At 33.6% G+C, this 17,438-nt stretch overlaps 1 protein-coding gene across 1 annotated transcript in view; it reads right to left on the reverse strand.

Moving 5' to 3' along the window:
• The window catches only part of LRP1B (LDL receptor related protein 1B), a 1,940,511-nt gene that overhangs the window by 157,877 nt on the left and 1,765,196 nt on the right, over nt 1-17,438 (reverse strand). The window contains exons 69-70 of the mRNA XM_023259298.2: nt 7,546-7,662; nt 203-309 (exon numbers count right to left, since the gene is read on the reverse strand). Coding sequence (XP_023115066.2) covers nt 203-309; nt 7,546-7,662 — 224 coding nt within the window. The remainder of the gene's footprint in view (nt 1-202; nt 310-7,545; nt 7,663-17,438) is intronic.

Here is a 17,438-nt window from a genome sequence, read left to right on the forward strand (position 1 = left end):
TGTCAATAGTAGCACAAGAACTATTCCCCGTGCTGTGTGTGTGCGGTACAGAGCTTAGATTTAATACTACTTATCTCACTGTGTCAGGAGTAAAAGAGTATTTCAGAGATGTCCATGACAGACTCACTGGATTGAATAATAATAATTATAAATGTGACTCTAAAAAACTTTCTTTTTTGTTTGGTTTTACAAAGTTGCCTACCTCATCGGAGCCATCTGCACAGTCAAAATCTCCATCACACCAGAACCTCGAAGAAACACAGTCCCCATTGGCACAGAGAAAATCTTTCAATGTGCAGGTCTGAGGCTCTGGAGACAGAAAAATAGCACAGGCTTATTCGATTATATGCAACTACATTCTAAATTTATATGACATATAGCATGAGGTAGCATTAAGAAAAAGGAGGTTAGCTAAGCAATTGTATAGGAAGCCAATAAATAGTTTCGAAAAAGTGTTTCATGAAGCATCTATGGTACACAGTATGATGATTTTTCAAATTTATTTTAAAATCATGAATAGAAAGTGGCATTACAGAAACAAATTGATAAAAAGACAAAAGATAGCTTACAGTTTAGTAAAAATACAACATCAAAGTAAAATAAGACATAAGAATCTACATATTACATAATAACAAATCTTTTCCAGTTGTTGGAACTCTAAGTCATTTTATGTTTTTACTTTAAGACATTTTGTGACTCTGTACCTATGGGGCTATTTATTAATTGAGTAGTAAGTCTAGGTTTTGACTCTTGACTTTTATATTGTATTCTAACAAATTTCTAATTCTTCAATTTTGCCCCCAGAGAGTCTAGAGTTCATAAAACAAGAAGAATACATGGGAATATTATTGGACATGACTGGGTGGGTAAGAGTTAAAAGGACACAAGGAACTTCACTTTTTAAAAACTGCCTTTTGGGGCACCTGGGTGACTCAGTCAGCTACGTGCCCAACTTTGGCTCAGGTCATGATCTCATGGTTCGTGAGTTCAAGCTCCACATTGGGCTTGCTGCTGTCAGCACAGAGCCTACATTGGATCCTCGGTCCCCCTCCCCCTCTGCCTCTCTCTCTCTCTCTCTCTCTCTCTCTCTCTCTCTCTCAAAAATAAACATTAAAAAATAACTGAAAACTGCCTTTTTGTTTATGCAAATGTTTGCTCATGTCCTGCAGCATTTACCTGCCATTTTAAGTAATTTGCCAGTTATTGATTTCATTATGTTTCACCATAGTCCACATAGGATATAAGCCAAATAGTATGACTTACTGCTTGGCTTAACTCCTATATAGAATATGTTTCATCTGCACAATGACGTAGGATTCCAGGAATTGATATGACTGCTACAGATCATCTCTTGTTTACTTTGTGTTCTTTAAATAGAACTGGTATCTGGCATGATGAAAGACCCCTTTTTGTTTTCTCTACTCATTAACTGTATTTACAGCTGCCTCACACGCAATAATAGGAGAAAGGAAGGAAGGAGGAAGGAAGAATAACAGAAACTTAAGGAATATCCGTATGAAGCCTATCTTCTGCATAAATATTGTGAATAATTTGGCCCACATTTGATTACTGCTATACACAATCACTCAGTTTCTAGCTAAAGGGTAACATCAAGAATGCTTGGCGTCATGAAGGCTCTTATATTTCTATGTAGAGATCCCTCCTGAGACCACTGGGAGAACTATGGAAAGTGTAAATATGTATCAGCATTTTGTTCTGCTCTGAGACTTTATATACTAAAATGTGAACTTCAGGTTATGAATAAGACAAAATACTATTCAGTGGAATGAGAAAAAGCCATGTAACAGAAGGATCCCTTCATTTCTCAACACCCCATTGTTTAGTGAGGATGACAATAGCACTTTCTCTTTTCATCTTTGCATTATATTTACATATATTATTCCTTAATCTTAAAAACAACTGTATTAATATTACTATATATAACAATAATAATTATTACCAGCTACTGGTTGCTTATTTGTTGTTAGGCACTAAATGAAATTAATGCTAAGTACTTGAATTAACTCAACGATTAATTCTAACAACTGTGTAAGGCAGGTGCTACTATAGGACCCTTTTGCCAATGAGTAAGTTGAGGCACTGAGAGGATAAGGAACTGTCTCCAAATCACCCTGTAGGAAGAAGAGCCAGTACTGAACTTGAACCTAGACGATCTAATACCACGGCCTGTACTATTTAATACTAGGCCATATCATTGTCTCCCTTACTACCGAAGAAATAACAAGTGTTCACATATTACAGAGATGAACAATAAAGGCCTGGGAAGTCAAGTTACTTGTCCAAGGCACATGGCTAACAATGTATACTTCACTTAGAAATAAAAGAGAACTCTTTTTCTCTTATCATTCTTCCATACTGAAGCCATTTCACCCTCCTGTTTACACATGAGCAGTTTTCTTCTTAGGGAAAAGAAATTGTAGTGAAATTAATAAGTTAATTAATCAGTGCTCAATTTATTTAATAATGGAAAATAACAATCAAAATGATTTTCATTAAAAATCAGAGAGAATTTTTTAAACACACACTTAGATGTTTAAAAGAAACAGCAGTAGAAACTTTGAATTTATGTATTTGGAGATGTCTGAACAGAATATATTTATCCTTTAATATTCTAACTTGACTTTATGCTAATTAAACACAAGTGTGTTCATCATGTGCTAAACAGAAATGACATCACAGACTTTGACACACTTTTCTATAGGCAGGGTTGGATGTTGCTGATCTAAGGTGATAACAAGTTATAAAGTTATAAAGTACTTCAAAGCATTCACCCAGTAATTCCACACAACACTTGTTCTATAGAGACTTTGCTAACATTGCTAATTACTCTGTTTTAATAGGGGAGGAGAGGAACTGAGTGATTTTTTGGAAAAAAATTTTTTTCAGTGCATATGAAAATATGTATGTTTCTAGCATGAAATGCCAGAAAAACCACTTCTGAATAATAATCATGAATTATTTATACATATACAAATGTCATCAAGAATGGGATAGCAAGTCTGTTTTTAACTCTCATCTGTATGCCTCAGAATCTTTTGCCACTGGATGTCTCAAAATGAAACTTTCTCTTGAGAAAACCGTAATTAAGTTATGAGACAAGGTCCTGAGGGATTGCATTCTCTTGCTGTTTCTTAACTTTGATCTTTTCTGGATAAAGTAAAAGACCAATGTTTAGATGTTGGCATGATAGTTAGCTTTTTTGTTGAAAAGAAGAGCAAAATGATCATACCTGGAAGATAACCCATTTGGAAAGAAAATTTGAATTTGAAATTTCCTCCAGTATTTCCAAAATGTTTTTCTCACATTAACTTTTTCTGATATTGCCTATGTCTCCAGATCTAAAGTAGATAGGGAACCCCACGCATGAAAAATTAACCAGGTTTTCCATAAGTCTCATTTAAACATGCCAAATCAACAACAAAGAAGCCTTCACAGGATATTTTGGAAGGCTGATCTGGATTCTATAATGAAAATAAAAAATAGGGGCATTATATAGATAAGTCATTTCCTTCAATACTAAAGGAAGAAAAGCATACAGCTTCAAAACTCAAAAGAACTTTGGAAGCTATCTTGCACAAAATGGAAAAAAAAAAACTAAGTTTAGAAAATAAAAGTGAGTTTCAAAGCCACAGAGTTAGTGGCAGAGCAGAAAGGCTTCCAGACTCCAATTTCTCTGCTGAGTATATTATCATAAACCCTTGGTGATAAGTTCAAAAGTTATATAAATGTGGGTGTAAGCATCTGAGGAGAATTTTTAGAATACAATTAGTATAACTGACATGCTATACAAATAATCTTCTGATATAAATTCAGTGTGAAAGTACTAGAAATTCAAATAAGGCAGACACAGCTTGTCTCTCTACGAAAACTGTAATCTGGCTGATCAAGTTATTTAGTGCTTTTATATCTATTCGATTGTTCACTACTTCTTAATAATGAAAAGATATGAAATAATTTATTTTGCACATCAGTTACTTAGCAGGTGTACATGCCGCATACATTACATTTATTGCTGATAAAGATAGCATAGGTGCTGAGACTTGTCAGATATTTTCAAACCTTTGATAACAGATGACAAAGTAACTCCAGTGACAATAAAATTTTCTTGTTTCTAAGAGCATAAATCATTGTTGGAGCAAAGTGTCCCTGCTGAACACTTTACAAGGGAAACGATCAGCAGATGATGAAGAAAATGACAATGGACTAATTATGCTATATAAATATAAAAAAGGAGAAAGCATATTAGATTGAAAACATAGCTGGTAGTTAATTGCTTCACTATGATGTAAACTCTTCCCATATCTATGCCTGGAGTGTTTACCACACAATTTAAAAAGTAAACTCATTATATCAGATTCATAAACACAAAAATCCAAAAGCGATTTTAAAAATACACTGATAATATTATAAATGTGTCAGGCCCTGTGCTAAACCCTGAGAAATAGCTCTACTCCCTACCCTGTCTGCAGACATTTAAATAGGAACTCAGATAAATGCGATAAGGGAATGAGTGCATCAATGGAATGCACGTGAGTGTTGGTTGATAGAATGTGGTCACATAAAAAAAATGCTACTGTTGTTTTTACACTAAGGCTAATTTGCTATCTCTGCTATATTCCACTACTTAATAATTGCTAACAATAATTGCTCAAATATGAATCAAAATGCATACAGTTGACTAATGATATTTAGACAATATGGTAACATTATACTGTTATCTTTTGGGGTATAGTGTTATCATTTATATATATTTAAATTAAATATATATGTGTTGGGGGCGCCTGGGTGGCTCAGTTGGTTAAATGTTTGACTTTGGCTCAGGTCATGATCTCACCATTTGTGAATTCGAGCCCCACATCAGGCTCTGTGCAGACAGCTCAGAGCCTGGAGCCGGTTTCAGATTCTGTGTCTCCCTCTCTCTCTCTGTCCCTCCCCTGCTTGCATTCTGTCTCTCTCTCTCTCTCAAAAATAAATAAACATAAAGATATACATATATATATATATGATGTGATATATATATATAGTCCTGATTATAATATATAAATAATAATTTATATGCATATATAATACAGTTTTATTGTAATTACACACTTCTAAAATTATAATAATTAAATAAAATTATAAAACTTTCAATAGATAGTTAAAAAAATGGGAAATATCTCGATAACATTTTACACAGGAGCAGTAATTGTTCTACTGCTGACCTATATATGACAACTTCTTGGTGCTTTATGTAGTTATGTTGTATTCTTTCCTCTCTTTTCATAGGCTCCACTTCTGCCCATGTAGAACTGTTGACATTTTCAATGTTTAAACTTTCTCATTTCTTCAGGTCTATTCAGATGGTACTGTCAAACACCACTCAATTATCTTGATCCCTTGAGCCTTCCTCTCACACATTCTTACACGTTTAATATGTTATCAGTTCTGATACTGGTCCTGTGTATCCCCTCTATCCTTCCATGTCACAACTATAATATGCTTCATTCTTGTTCACTGTCCTCTCGCCTCTGCAAATTCATCAACATTGTTATCTTAGGCCACATGCCCAGAGTGAATGGGGACTAAAAGTGGACCACACATAATGGGGTATTTTATACTGCAATGCTTGATATTGCAGGCACTCTCTTGCTTTTCCTAAGGGTTCTGTGGTGATGGCTACAGTGATTTCTCACTGTTTGCCCAGAGACAAGTGAGAAGCTGTGTTCCTTCTCCTTGAGTTCTTGCAAAATCATACCCAACCACTTTGGAAACCCCAGCAGACTCAGAAACAGGTTATCTCCACCCTTCATTCTTCCTCCCATTCTTCTCCAGTTATAGCAGTAGTTTAACTTCTATATAATTTCAACCACTCCTTGAATAAAGGGTTTTCAAAGATGTAAGTTTCTAATGTGGCCTTCTCACTTACCCTCTCTTTCAGTCATTGTGCTATTCTTCTCAGGTATCTTATTGACAATTAACACTAAATGTATCCCAAACTAAGCTAAGTAGTTATATGTATATTTAAGCTCTGAAATGGAAGTGAATTAAATAGAGAGTGTATATGTAATTGCTTCTTTTTTGCATTTACTCTTCTATTCCTGCCATTCTTACCTCATTAGGTTTTTATTTTAATCACTGGAAAGAATCTGAAAATCTGCTATATAAAGTTTTTTCAGAGTTACTGATTAAAAGAATCTAGAACACTCTAAGTAAGATCAGTTGAGAGACACATATATGATGGAGTAATAAAAATTCCCATAATCAGAGTATTCCATAATCATAACGATCCAGAGATTTCACAGTTAATGGACCTGATCCTCAAACACCAGTCATATTAAAGTTCAAAAGTTATTTTTAAAAAGTTGATATTTTGCAAACTGAATATCCAAGTGGTTTATGAAGGCTATGACTCTACTAATTATATATTTTTATATAACCTCTTCCTATGCTTTAATGTAACAGTTTCTATTTCATCTCCTGTATCTTGGGAAATGATTGTTCTTAGACTAATGTATAAGATTAAATACTATTGGGGGCACCAGGGTGGCTCACTCGGTTAAGCATCCAACTCTTGGTTTCAGCTCAGGTCATGATCTCACAGTTCATGGGATCGAGCCCCTCATTGAGCTCTACACTGACTGTGTAAAGCATGCTTGGGATTTTCTCTCTCTCCCTCTCTCTGCCTCTGCCTCTTCCCTCTCTATATCCCCCCCCCCCCCCATATTCCCTAAATAAATAAATAAATAAATAAATAAATAAATAAATAAATAAGAGTAGACACTTGTTTTCACCAAATCCTTTTTGGAAGTAGCAGAATATTTAATAAATGGAATTTGATTATTATCTTATTTTAAGCATGATTATATTGCTTTTTTTTTGTTTAAATGCTGGTAAGAAATATATTCAGAAATTAATGTTAGAATATAAACATGCTGTCACAATTTTACATACTGCCACACTTTTTAGAAAATAAAATTGTTGGACAATTATTGTCTTTTAAATTTATTACATAAAAATGCAGGAGGCAGATGATGATAATAGTGTTATTCTATTTTCAGAGAAAAGCATCCTGAATACATATGGTGTTCTCTACTCCAGAGAGAATAAATGATATTTTGCCGAAAGATGCTCTTGGGTAAATTTGTAGTGTAAAAGGATTTGAGACTGAAATGAAATGAATACCATCCGTTAAAGAATGATATGTTTTGTACTGTCTCCACATCATTCAGCTCTTTGTATGAACTTGCATCAAGGGCTTACTGTGTTGCATACTAATGGGTTGCACTAAACCTCATGACACTTTCATACCAATTCTGATAACTACAGGAAAATAACTTCCAGTATGAACATTTCAATAATTCCACCATTTGAGATTCAGGTCAATTTAGTCCGAATATTCTTGTCCAAATGTGAATATATTTATAAAAATGTGAGCTGCGGGACAGATAGGTTCAAATTCATACCTTAACTGAACTAAACATTGCTCTCCTGCTTATTGAATATGCTTCATGCTCACAGTGTTCTCAAGCAACAGCTACTTACTACAGTTTTCTTCATCTGAATTATCACTGCAGTCATTTTGGCTATCACACCGCCAGTGATCTGGAATACAGTTGTTGTTTTTACACTGGAATTCATGAGGTCCACAAGTCTTTTTGTCTGTAACAGAAAGAATCAGAGTTTGCATCACTGACTTCCATGAAGATATCCCTCACAATATCCTTACTGCCATGCCAAATTCAGGGTGTATGACATTTCCTCAGACCTTAATTCAGTTACTAACTGAGAAGCATCTCTAGGAAAAACTGAAGTGAAGTGCTAAATAAAATTCATCCTACTGTCTTGTTTTATGTTATCAGTCATGCTTTCATCACTAGCCAATTATAAAGCAATTGATTGGCCCACCCAAACAAAGTCAACACAAATCAATCAAAAAAATCAAAACTATTAAGAACTACCATTCTATTTAGGATACTCCCTCCCTAAGCCACCTTCTATTTTTTGCATAAGACAGCAAAAATAAATGGTTATTAGTCAGACTCTGAGGTTGTCATCTTGTCTTCCTCCCTAAGAATTTCTTACTCATAATCAACCTATCAACTGATCTAAACTCATAGATTATAATAGAACCTGCAGTGTACAGACCTTGAAAATTAATGAAGTATCATGTCATTTGATTTCTAAACAATCCCACTGAGTACAAGGCCAGGGATTAACTAGCCTTTCACTTTACAAATGACAAAACAGAGACTTAGAGTCTAGAAGCTGATGAAGTTTTACTACCATTAAATGGCACAGTCAATGTGTGTGTGTGTGTGTGTGTGTGTGTGTGTGTGTGTGTGTGTGTGTGTTTACTCCTGCTTCAGTGCTCTTTACAAGAAACCCGTGTCCAGAATTGAGCCAGAATCGGAATGCATGCAATAAGAATATATCTAAATCTTAGGTCATATATTCTTAAATTTTCACAAGAGTAATAGCTAACTGTATACGGTCTAAAGCAGTGCTTCTGAAACTTTAATGCACACACATATAAGTTACTTCGGAATTTTGCTAAAATGGAGATTGTGATTATGTAGATCTGGATTTCTAAGAAGCTCTCTAGTGATAACACTGTCCTTGATCTATGAAACACCCTGATTACCAAGGGTCTGAAAGCTAAAGATGGAAGGAATTCAATAATATAACAATAATAAAATTGTAAATGCTAATGTGTAAATTAGGACACATTCCCTATCTTGACTCCTTACTCTCAGGTGTATTAGAGATGGACAGTGACTTTAACAACTCAGACGAATAAAATAGATTAAAGGAGAAGATAAGCAATTTGGTGGTGTTTGCTTTAAAATATGTCTTGTAAAATTCAAATAAAATTATGAAAGCAAAAGTGATTTAGATATAATTGGAAAATTAAATAATGAACATCTATTAAGGATCCAAACGACCTCTTGACTAAGCATTTTCCTAAAACATGATCATATTCAGCCTTCATAACATCCCTAAGAAGTATTATTATATGCAGTTAAAATAATGAGAAAAATAAGTTTCAAGGAGTTTAAGAAATTTCTCCAATATTACAAAGATATTAAATGACAATGGAAAAATTTATATCCAGATCTCACTACAGAAAAATATACATTTCTGTAGAAATTCTCATGATAGACTTCAAATTTTTCAAACCTTTCAAAATTTTCTACAGATAGATAGTCCTTATATATAAATACATATAACGAGCCTGTATTTCCCTTCCTCCTTCCCTCCCTTTCTTCCTCCAGCCTACCTGCCTATTAATGATTAGTCAGTACCTAACTTGTGTCACTGTGTTGAGTGCTGTGTTTTGTGGTATATCCTTTTCACTTGTGTTACACGTTAAATTAGAGTTTAAAATTGGCTTAAAATCTATAAGTTGCCTTTTAGTATTGTTGATGGTTTCCTTTGCTGTGCAGGGGCTTTTTATCTTGATGAAGTCCCAATAGTTCATTTCTACTTTTATTTCCCTTGACTTCGGAGGCAGATGGAACTAGAGGGTATTATGCTAAATGAAATAAGTCAGTCAGAGAAAGACAGATATCATGTTTTCACTCATATGTGGAATTTGAGAAACTTAACAAAAGACCATGGGGGAAAGGAAGGGAAAAAATAGTTTCAAACAGAGAGGGAGGGAAACCATAAGAGACTCTTAGTACAGAGAACAATTGAAGGTTGATGTGGGGGGAGGGGAAAAATGGGTGATGGGCATTGAGGAGGGCACTTGTTGGGATGATCACTGGGTGTTGTATGTGAGTGATGAACCATGGGAATCTACTCCAAAAACCAAGAGCACTGTATACACTGTATGTTAGCTGACTTGACAATAAATTATATTTAAAAAATAAAATTAAGTAAATAAGAGAAAAAAATAATAAAATTGGCTTAAAATATGCAGAAGTCTAACACAGCATTTTTCACATTTCACTCAGTCAAGAAATGTGTTAGGATGATTCGAATTTCAATAATGACCACTCAAAATAGGGGTTCAGTACTGAACTATGTATATGGTTGTTTCATTTTAGCAATTAAAACAAACTTTTCTGAAGCCACTACTCTATGCTTATCTAAGATTAAGTTTATTAATTCCTCTCTATATGTTGTTTGCATTATTTTAAAATATTGTTTAAAAATTTTAGAATATAAGAAAGTAAGAAAGATCAGACTGGATCAAACAGACTATGTGACCTAGAATTACAACATTGGCCCCAAGCAATTCCCCATGGCTATGCAAGGTTCGCATTTGATACTGAGTATCAATACAATAAGCGTTTTGGAGTTTGTTTGTTTTTTTTCCTCCTAAATCCCGTTTGTACATTTGTTTTCTATGTTTAAATATTTGTATCATATTTTGTGTTTGAAAGAGATCTGCACTTACTTTATTTCTTAACAAAAACAAGTTACAGTTGATTGCTAAGATTTCAGTTAGGGCATACAGAAGCAGTAACACTGAAAGTTTAATTGCCTTATGCAAGGCTATTCAAATGTTATGTTTCCAAATTATTATGTATTCCATATGCATTCCAAATGACACTGCCTATAAAAGTAAGAAATACAAACTATACAGACCATATAGACTTTGTTCTTCATTTAAAGTCTCCCTTGAGGAGATTAAATATAAATATAATATATTTATATTATATATAATATATAAATATAATATAAATATATTTTAATAAGAAAATGTATTAGCAAGGTAAAATAGCAGTTATCAAATTGGCTACACATTAATATCACCTGGGGAATTAAAAAAAAATTCCTTTGCCCAGTCAATATCCCACATCAATAAAATCTGGGTAGATCCCAGACATCAGTATTTTTTTTTTAATTTTTTTTTCAACGTTTATTTATTTTTGGAACAGAGAGAGACAGAGCATGAACGGGGGAGGGGCAGAGAGAGAGGGAGACACAGAATCGGAAACAGGCTCCAGGCTCTGAGCCATCAGCCCAGAGCCTGACGCAGGGCTCGAACTCACGGACCGTGAGATCGTGACCTGGCTGAAGTCGGACGCTTAACCGACTGCGCCACCCAGGCGCCCCAAGACATCAGTATTTTTATTAAAGCTAGCCAGCTGATTCCAATGACTAGGCAAGATTGAAAATCACTGGCCCAAAAACCTAACTGTAGAATAGAACATATAGAATTCCACATTATAATACTTTAGAGTAATTAATATAAAATGATCACACTATATAAAAGTTTTTATTTATTCAAATTATTAAATAGCATTGGAACAATGTAGTTTTTTTTTTATTTATAAGAATGGAGAAAACAAATGGAGGATTTGAAAACTTTTTTTTTTTTTTTATTTACTATGTTCCCACATGAATTACAGATACTACTACACATTTGAACATTTGATCCTCCCGGAGGGACTACCAAAATGTAAAACTATGTAGTATCTACTGCAATCCTATTGCCACTTACATATGCATGGGCTATTTCTGAAAATAATAGTAATAATGTCTTTGTGAGCAAGAACTGGAGAAGAGGGCTGGGATACAGGAGTGGAAGAGAAATTTAGTTTTCTCATTATACCAAAAGAAATCCAAAGGAATGTAAAAACTACTGAAAGTAATATGTGAATTTAGAAAGGATATAAATACAATGAATATATATATATGTATATATATATATATATATATATATATATATATATATATATATTTGATTATATTTCTCTATGTTAGCAATAACCAAAAATGAAACTAAAAAAATAAAACTTTTACAAGGGCATCAATAAAATAATGAATATCTAGGAATAAAACTAGTGAAATTTGTATAATACCTTCATACTGAAAACTGTAAAACACTACTGAGAATAAATGAATTCACACCTAAGAAAATGCAACAATATATCATGTTCATGGATTAGAAAACTCAAATTGTTAAAATTTTCTTGAAATTAGTGTAAAGATTTAATGGAACCCCCATCAAAATTCCAGCAAGTTATATTTGAAGAAACTGATTATCCTAAAATATACTGAAATGTAAAGGATCTAGAATAATCAATCAATAATGAAAAAGAAGAAAAAAATTGGAGAATTTACAGTACCTGATCTCAAAGATTGCTATAAAGCTATGATAATTGAGAAAATGTAGGGTTAAACAAAATGAAACCAGAAATATAAACAAATATATATGGTCAACTCATTTTCAACAAAGGCACAAAATCAATTTAATGAGCTAAAGAAAGTCTTTTTTAGCAAATATTGCTGAAACAATGGCTATCCATAAGGAAAACATAAATCTCAACCTAATATTTCATACAAAAAATTAATTTGAGATGGGGTTCAGTCATTTAAACATACAACTCTTGATTTCGGCTCAGGTAATGATCTCATGGTTCATGGGTTGAGTCTCTCATTGGGCTCCATGCTGACAGCACAGAACCTGCTTGGGATTCTCTCTCTCTCTCTCTCTCTCTCTCTCTCTCTCTCTCTCTCTCTTTTCTCTCTCTCTGCCCTTCCTTCCCTCAAAAATGGATAAACTTAAAAAATCTGAGATGGTGATAAACATAATGAATATGGAAAAATATTTTAATAATCTTGGAGTAGGCAAATATTTCTTGGACAGAGCACAAATAGCATTAATAATTAATACAAAATTAGTAAATTGGGCTTCAACAAAATTAAAATGTTTTATTCTTTAAAAAGTATCATTAAGAAAATGAATCGGCAAGCAACATATTAAGAAACATCTGCACCATATATATCTGGGAAATTACTTAGATCCAGAATATATAAAATTTTCTATATACCTTACACATTAGCAGACAAAAGACTTGAAAAGATACTTTATAAAATAAAAATATATTTGAATGGCAAATAAAGGTTCTTAAAACCATTGATCATGAAGGTGATGCAAATTCAAACCACAATGAGATACCACTACACACCTAAGGAAATTGCTCAAATCAAAGAAGCCACACTAAATTTTCATGACAATATAGAGAACTTGAAACTGTCTATTCTAGTTCTTAAAAGGGCAAACATGTATTTACCCTATAACTCAGCAATTTTATATCTAAGTGTTCATGGAAAATGAAAACAAATGTTAACAAAATAAATTTGTACAAGAATGGTTATAGCAGCCTTATTTATAATAATCAACTTCTAAAATAATCAAAGTGAGAATATATCCATTCAACTGAAAACTACTTAGGTATAAAAAAATAATGAATTACTAAGACATAACTAAGAGATCTTTTTAAAACGTCATGCAAATGAAAAATTCACAAACAAAAGTGTGAATAGTATATGCACCTATTTATAACACACCCAAATACAAGTAAAAATAATCTGTGGTGATAGAGAGGAGTTAGTGGTTGTAGAGAGAAATGCTAGGGGAATTGACTAAAAGGTGAGCAAGAGTACTTTCTAGGGGAATTTAATGTAACAAACATGCTGCATAAAATTGTCAAAACTCATCAAACTGAACATTTCAGATCTGAGCACTTTATTTTATTTTAATTAAAAATGACTTTATTATTAGAATTGCTAGGCATTTGAAAAGTCCAAATGATTATAGTATGGTAAAGAATTATTTTACTCCCTGAATGCTCAGGTGTATTCAGAACAGAAGGGCAGTCTGAAAGATAATTCTTGTTTAAAACAAAACAAAACAAAACAAAACAACAAAAAAAAACACTACTTATTTGGGGCATTGAGATTTAAATGTTCCATACTAATTATAGGCAGTAGTATGTGTATATGTGTACGTCTGTGTTTATATCACATACATGTATCTCCAGAGATTTCTTTATTTGGCATTTGAGGCTATCATGCCCTCATTCTGTCCTGTGCTAGATATTTGTAGTATCAGTTTGCAATTATCTGTCTTCATTTTTCGGGTGATTTCAGTCCTAATGAGAGTACTGGATTTCCTTAAAGTGCACTTTGTTATCATCTGATATCTTTCCGACCCAAAGATACAGTTAGCTTTGCCCACCCTTAAAAAGCATACCTTTTGAAAATTTTAGATGACATTCAAAAAAATACAAGTGAACTAGTATTTTATTATAGATCCCAACTATAGTATACATAATTGAGAATATAGAATATAAACGACTGTGTCTAAAATTTCATCCTTTTTGGAGGTGCCAAAGGTTTTATTTTAATCCCAGAGTTAAATAATGTTTCAGCCTACTTGTATTACTTTTTTTTTCCTCTTGAGAACATCCCAAAAAAATGTATCCCACTAAAATGTTTCCAGTAATATTCAGTAGTGATAATATGTTATATGTTGGCCTTTCATATATAACACATTTCATTTTTTCTGGTTAGCTCTGCAGCAGAGAACAAAATAACACATTATATTATTGGGGAAAATGTTAAGATCCTCAGTGAATATGTGACATGATGCCTATCACATGTATATATTATATATTAAATATCCTAAAAAATAGTATTTTAATGAAGCAATAGATATCTAGAAAATTGAAATTGTTCACTGTTACACTAGTAATGTTGTATTATTGCTTTAGAAAATAAAATATCACTTGTAAATTTGTCATGTGTTTTATTCAATTGCTGATTAGGAAAAAATGGCTTGGGAAAATTTATATCTTGAGGTATAGAACTCAGTTGGCTATCAATTTGAAAATATATTACATAAATTAATTTTAGAGAAAATTTAGTAAGAAGATTTTAGCTTGTGATTTAAGAAATGCTGGCAATTCATCTCTACAAAAACAAAACAAAACAAAACAAAAAACAAAAAACAAACCAGGGATGTGGGGGGCTTGTTGTCCTTGCTAATGTTTTTTGTTTGTAATCACCCCTTTCCATCTTCTAGTTTAGGAAACATGATTACAAATAGATAACTAACATGTAACAACTTTTGTTACCAAAAAGAACAACAAAAAAACAAAAACTCCAGTAAATATAGTCATAGAAACACTGAAGCAAAAGAACTGTGAGAACAGTAAACTATAACCTCAGTCATGGTAGCTACTTGTTTCTTTTATTCCAGATTATAACGTCATAGAGTCAGAAGTATGACACCAGAATTGGAGTACCTTCTTTTGTAGACATCCTTGTCCTCCATTGGGGGCAGGATGACGATCTGTTAGCTATCAGACAGAGCATAACTTCTTTATGTCATTCTTTCTATTTTTTTTAAATCAACTTTGTATAGTTCTGATCTCCCAGTCTAAATTCTCCTTAATGTTTCTGTTAGTATCATATGGAAATGAATCACCTATAAATGCTGCTTTACAAAAGTTCTAAACCTCGTTGACATTATGAGTTCCTCAACAATGATAAGGGAACATATTCTTTTCCTTATTTTCTATAGCAGGTAGCATCTACTGACACATACTTTTTGGTGACATGAATATAGTAAATATTAGATATATACCATTATTAGTGGCTGAGTTTTTTTGGTCTTTTTGAAATTACTGTTCCTGCCTCTTCTGTCACAGGAGAGGACCTTATGACCCAGAGAGGCATCTTCCCCTGGACCACAATTAGTTTACAATGGTCATGTTATTCATGTTTAATGTTTATTTATTTTTGAGTGAGTGAAAGAGAGAGAGAGAGAGAGAGAGAGAGAGAGAGAGAGAGAGAGGAAGAGAGAGAGAAAGAGAGGGAAGGACAGAGAGGGAGACACAGAATCTGAAGCAGGCTCCAGGCTCTGAGCTGTCAGCACAGAGCCCAATGCCAGGCTGGGATTTACAAACATTGAGATCATGACCTGAGCCGAAGTCAGACAGTTAACCAACCAAGCCACCCAGGCACCACCCGTGTTTAAAGAAAGAAAGAAAGAAAGAAAGAAAGAAAGAAAGAAAGAAAGAAAGAAAGAAAGAGAAAGAAAATATTTCACAGTTTATACCTGATAGATGATTTTTTCATCTTTAGTATTAAATGTAAGGAGGAGAGCAGTGCAAGGATAATAAGTGGCTAGACAATATCCTCAGGAACACAGATTTTTATCAATTTATTCTTAACTAATGGCTAGCTATCGCCTTGCAGGTCTGAAATAGAAAGACCAAGAAAGCAAAAGAAGAAGCCCTTCTATTTTGAGAAAACAAAAACAAAAACAAAAAAGAACCTAACGTGGTCTTTCTGGAAGTCTCATATAACACCTCTACTTAAATTTCAATAGTCTGAACTTAGTCACATGATGAAAGCTCCCTATAAAGGGAGATGGGAAATGTGATGACTTATTCTGAATAGCAATGCGTCAACCTGAGATTTAGGGGTTCTGTTTCTAAGAGGTAAATAAAAACTGGTTATAGGGGTAGCCAATTTAGGAGTCTCCATTAAAAAACCTAACAAAGCCAATTAAAGCCACTGGAGGTAATTTCCATGGTTACTGAAAGAGGGACTATTTCTTTCCTTTTGAGATTGTATTATTCCTTAAATTTCCATGGATCATTTTATTTCACTGTTTATTTTTATTTATTTTTGTTTGTTTCAAGTTTTTATTTAAATTCTAGTTAGTTAACATAGTGTCCTATTGGTTTCAGGAGCAGAATTTAGTGTTTCATCACTTACATATAATACCCAGTGCTCATCCTAACAAGTGCCCTCCTTAATCTCCATCACCTATTTAGCCCATCCTCCTATTCACCTTCCCTCCTGCAACCCTCAGTTTGTTCTCTATAGTTAAGAGTCTCTTGGGGTGCCTGGGTGGCTCAGTCAGTTAAGTGCCTGACTCTTGATTTCGGCCTGAGTCATGATCTCATGGTTCATAGGGTTGAGCCTTGCATCAGACTCTGTGCTGACAGCATGGAGCTTGCCTGAGATTCTCTCTCTCTGCCCCTCCCTACTCTCTTTCCCTGTCTCTCAAAATAAATAAACATTAAAAAAAAAAAAGAGCCTCTTATGGTTTGCTTTTTTTTTTTTTTGCCATGGGTCATTTTAAAAACCACAATAAAAACAACATTCTCAGAAGGCACCAATAAAGTATGAAGCAACTTAGAAGTGGAGAAAAGATGATAGGGCTCTTTGTAAATACCTGTATCCAAATTGTTCCTGAGGTTAACTCCATCTACTCCCTGGAATCAAGGCAGAAATTTTATTTTGCCACTGGTTTGCATTGGACGAGAGTCCTGACTAAGGCAAACATTATACTATTTTATTGCTTAAAAATATTAGGGACTCCTTGGAGGCGCTTGGGTGACTCAGTTGGTTAAGTGTCTGAATTCAGCTCAGGTCATGATCTCATAGTTCATGAGTTCAAGTCCTGCGTCGGGCTCTGTGCTGATAGCAACGGAGCCTGGAACCCACTTAAGTTCTGTGTGTGTCTCTCTCAAAAATAAAAAAAAATATTAGAGACACTTCATGTTAATGTTCTTATCTGTGTGTGCTGACTTACATCATTCCCAGGCTATTTCATTGGTTTATAATTACCTGGGAAATGCGATCTGTTCCCATAAGAAGCCTCCGAATTAGTCTTTATTTAA

Source organism: Felis catus, chromosome C1, assembly GCF_018350175.1.
Source record: "Felis catus isolate Fca126 chromosome C1, F.catus_Fca126_mat1.0, whole genome shotgun sequence".
Lineage (NCBI taxonomy): Eukaryota > Metazoa > Chordata > Mammalia > Carnivora > Felidae > Felis > Felis catus.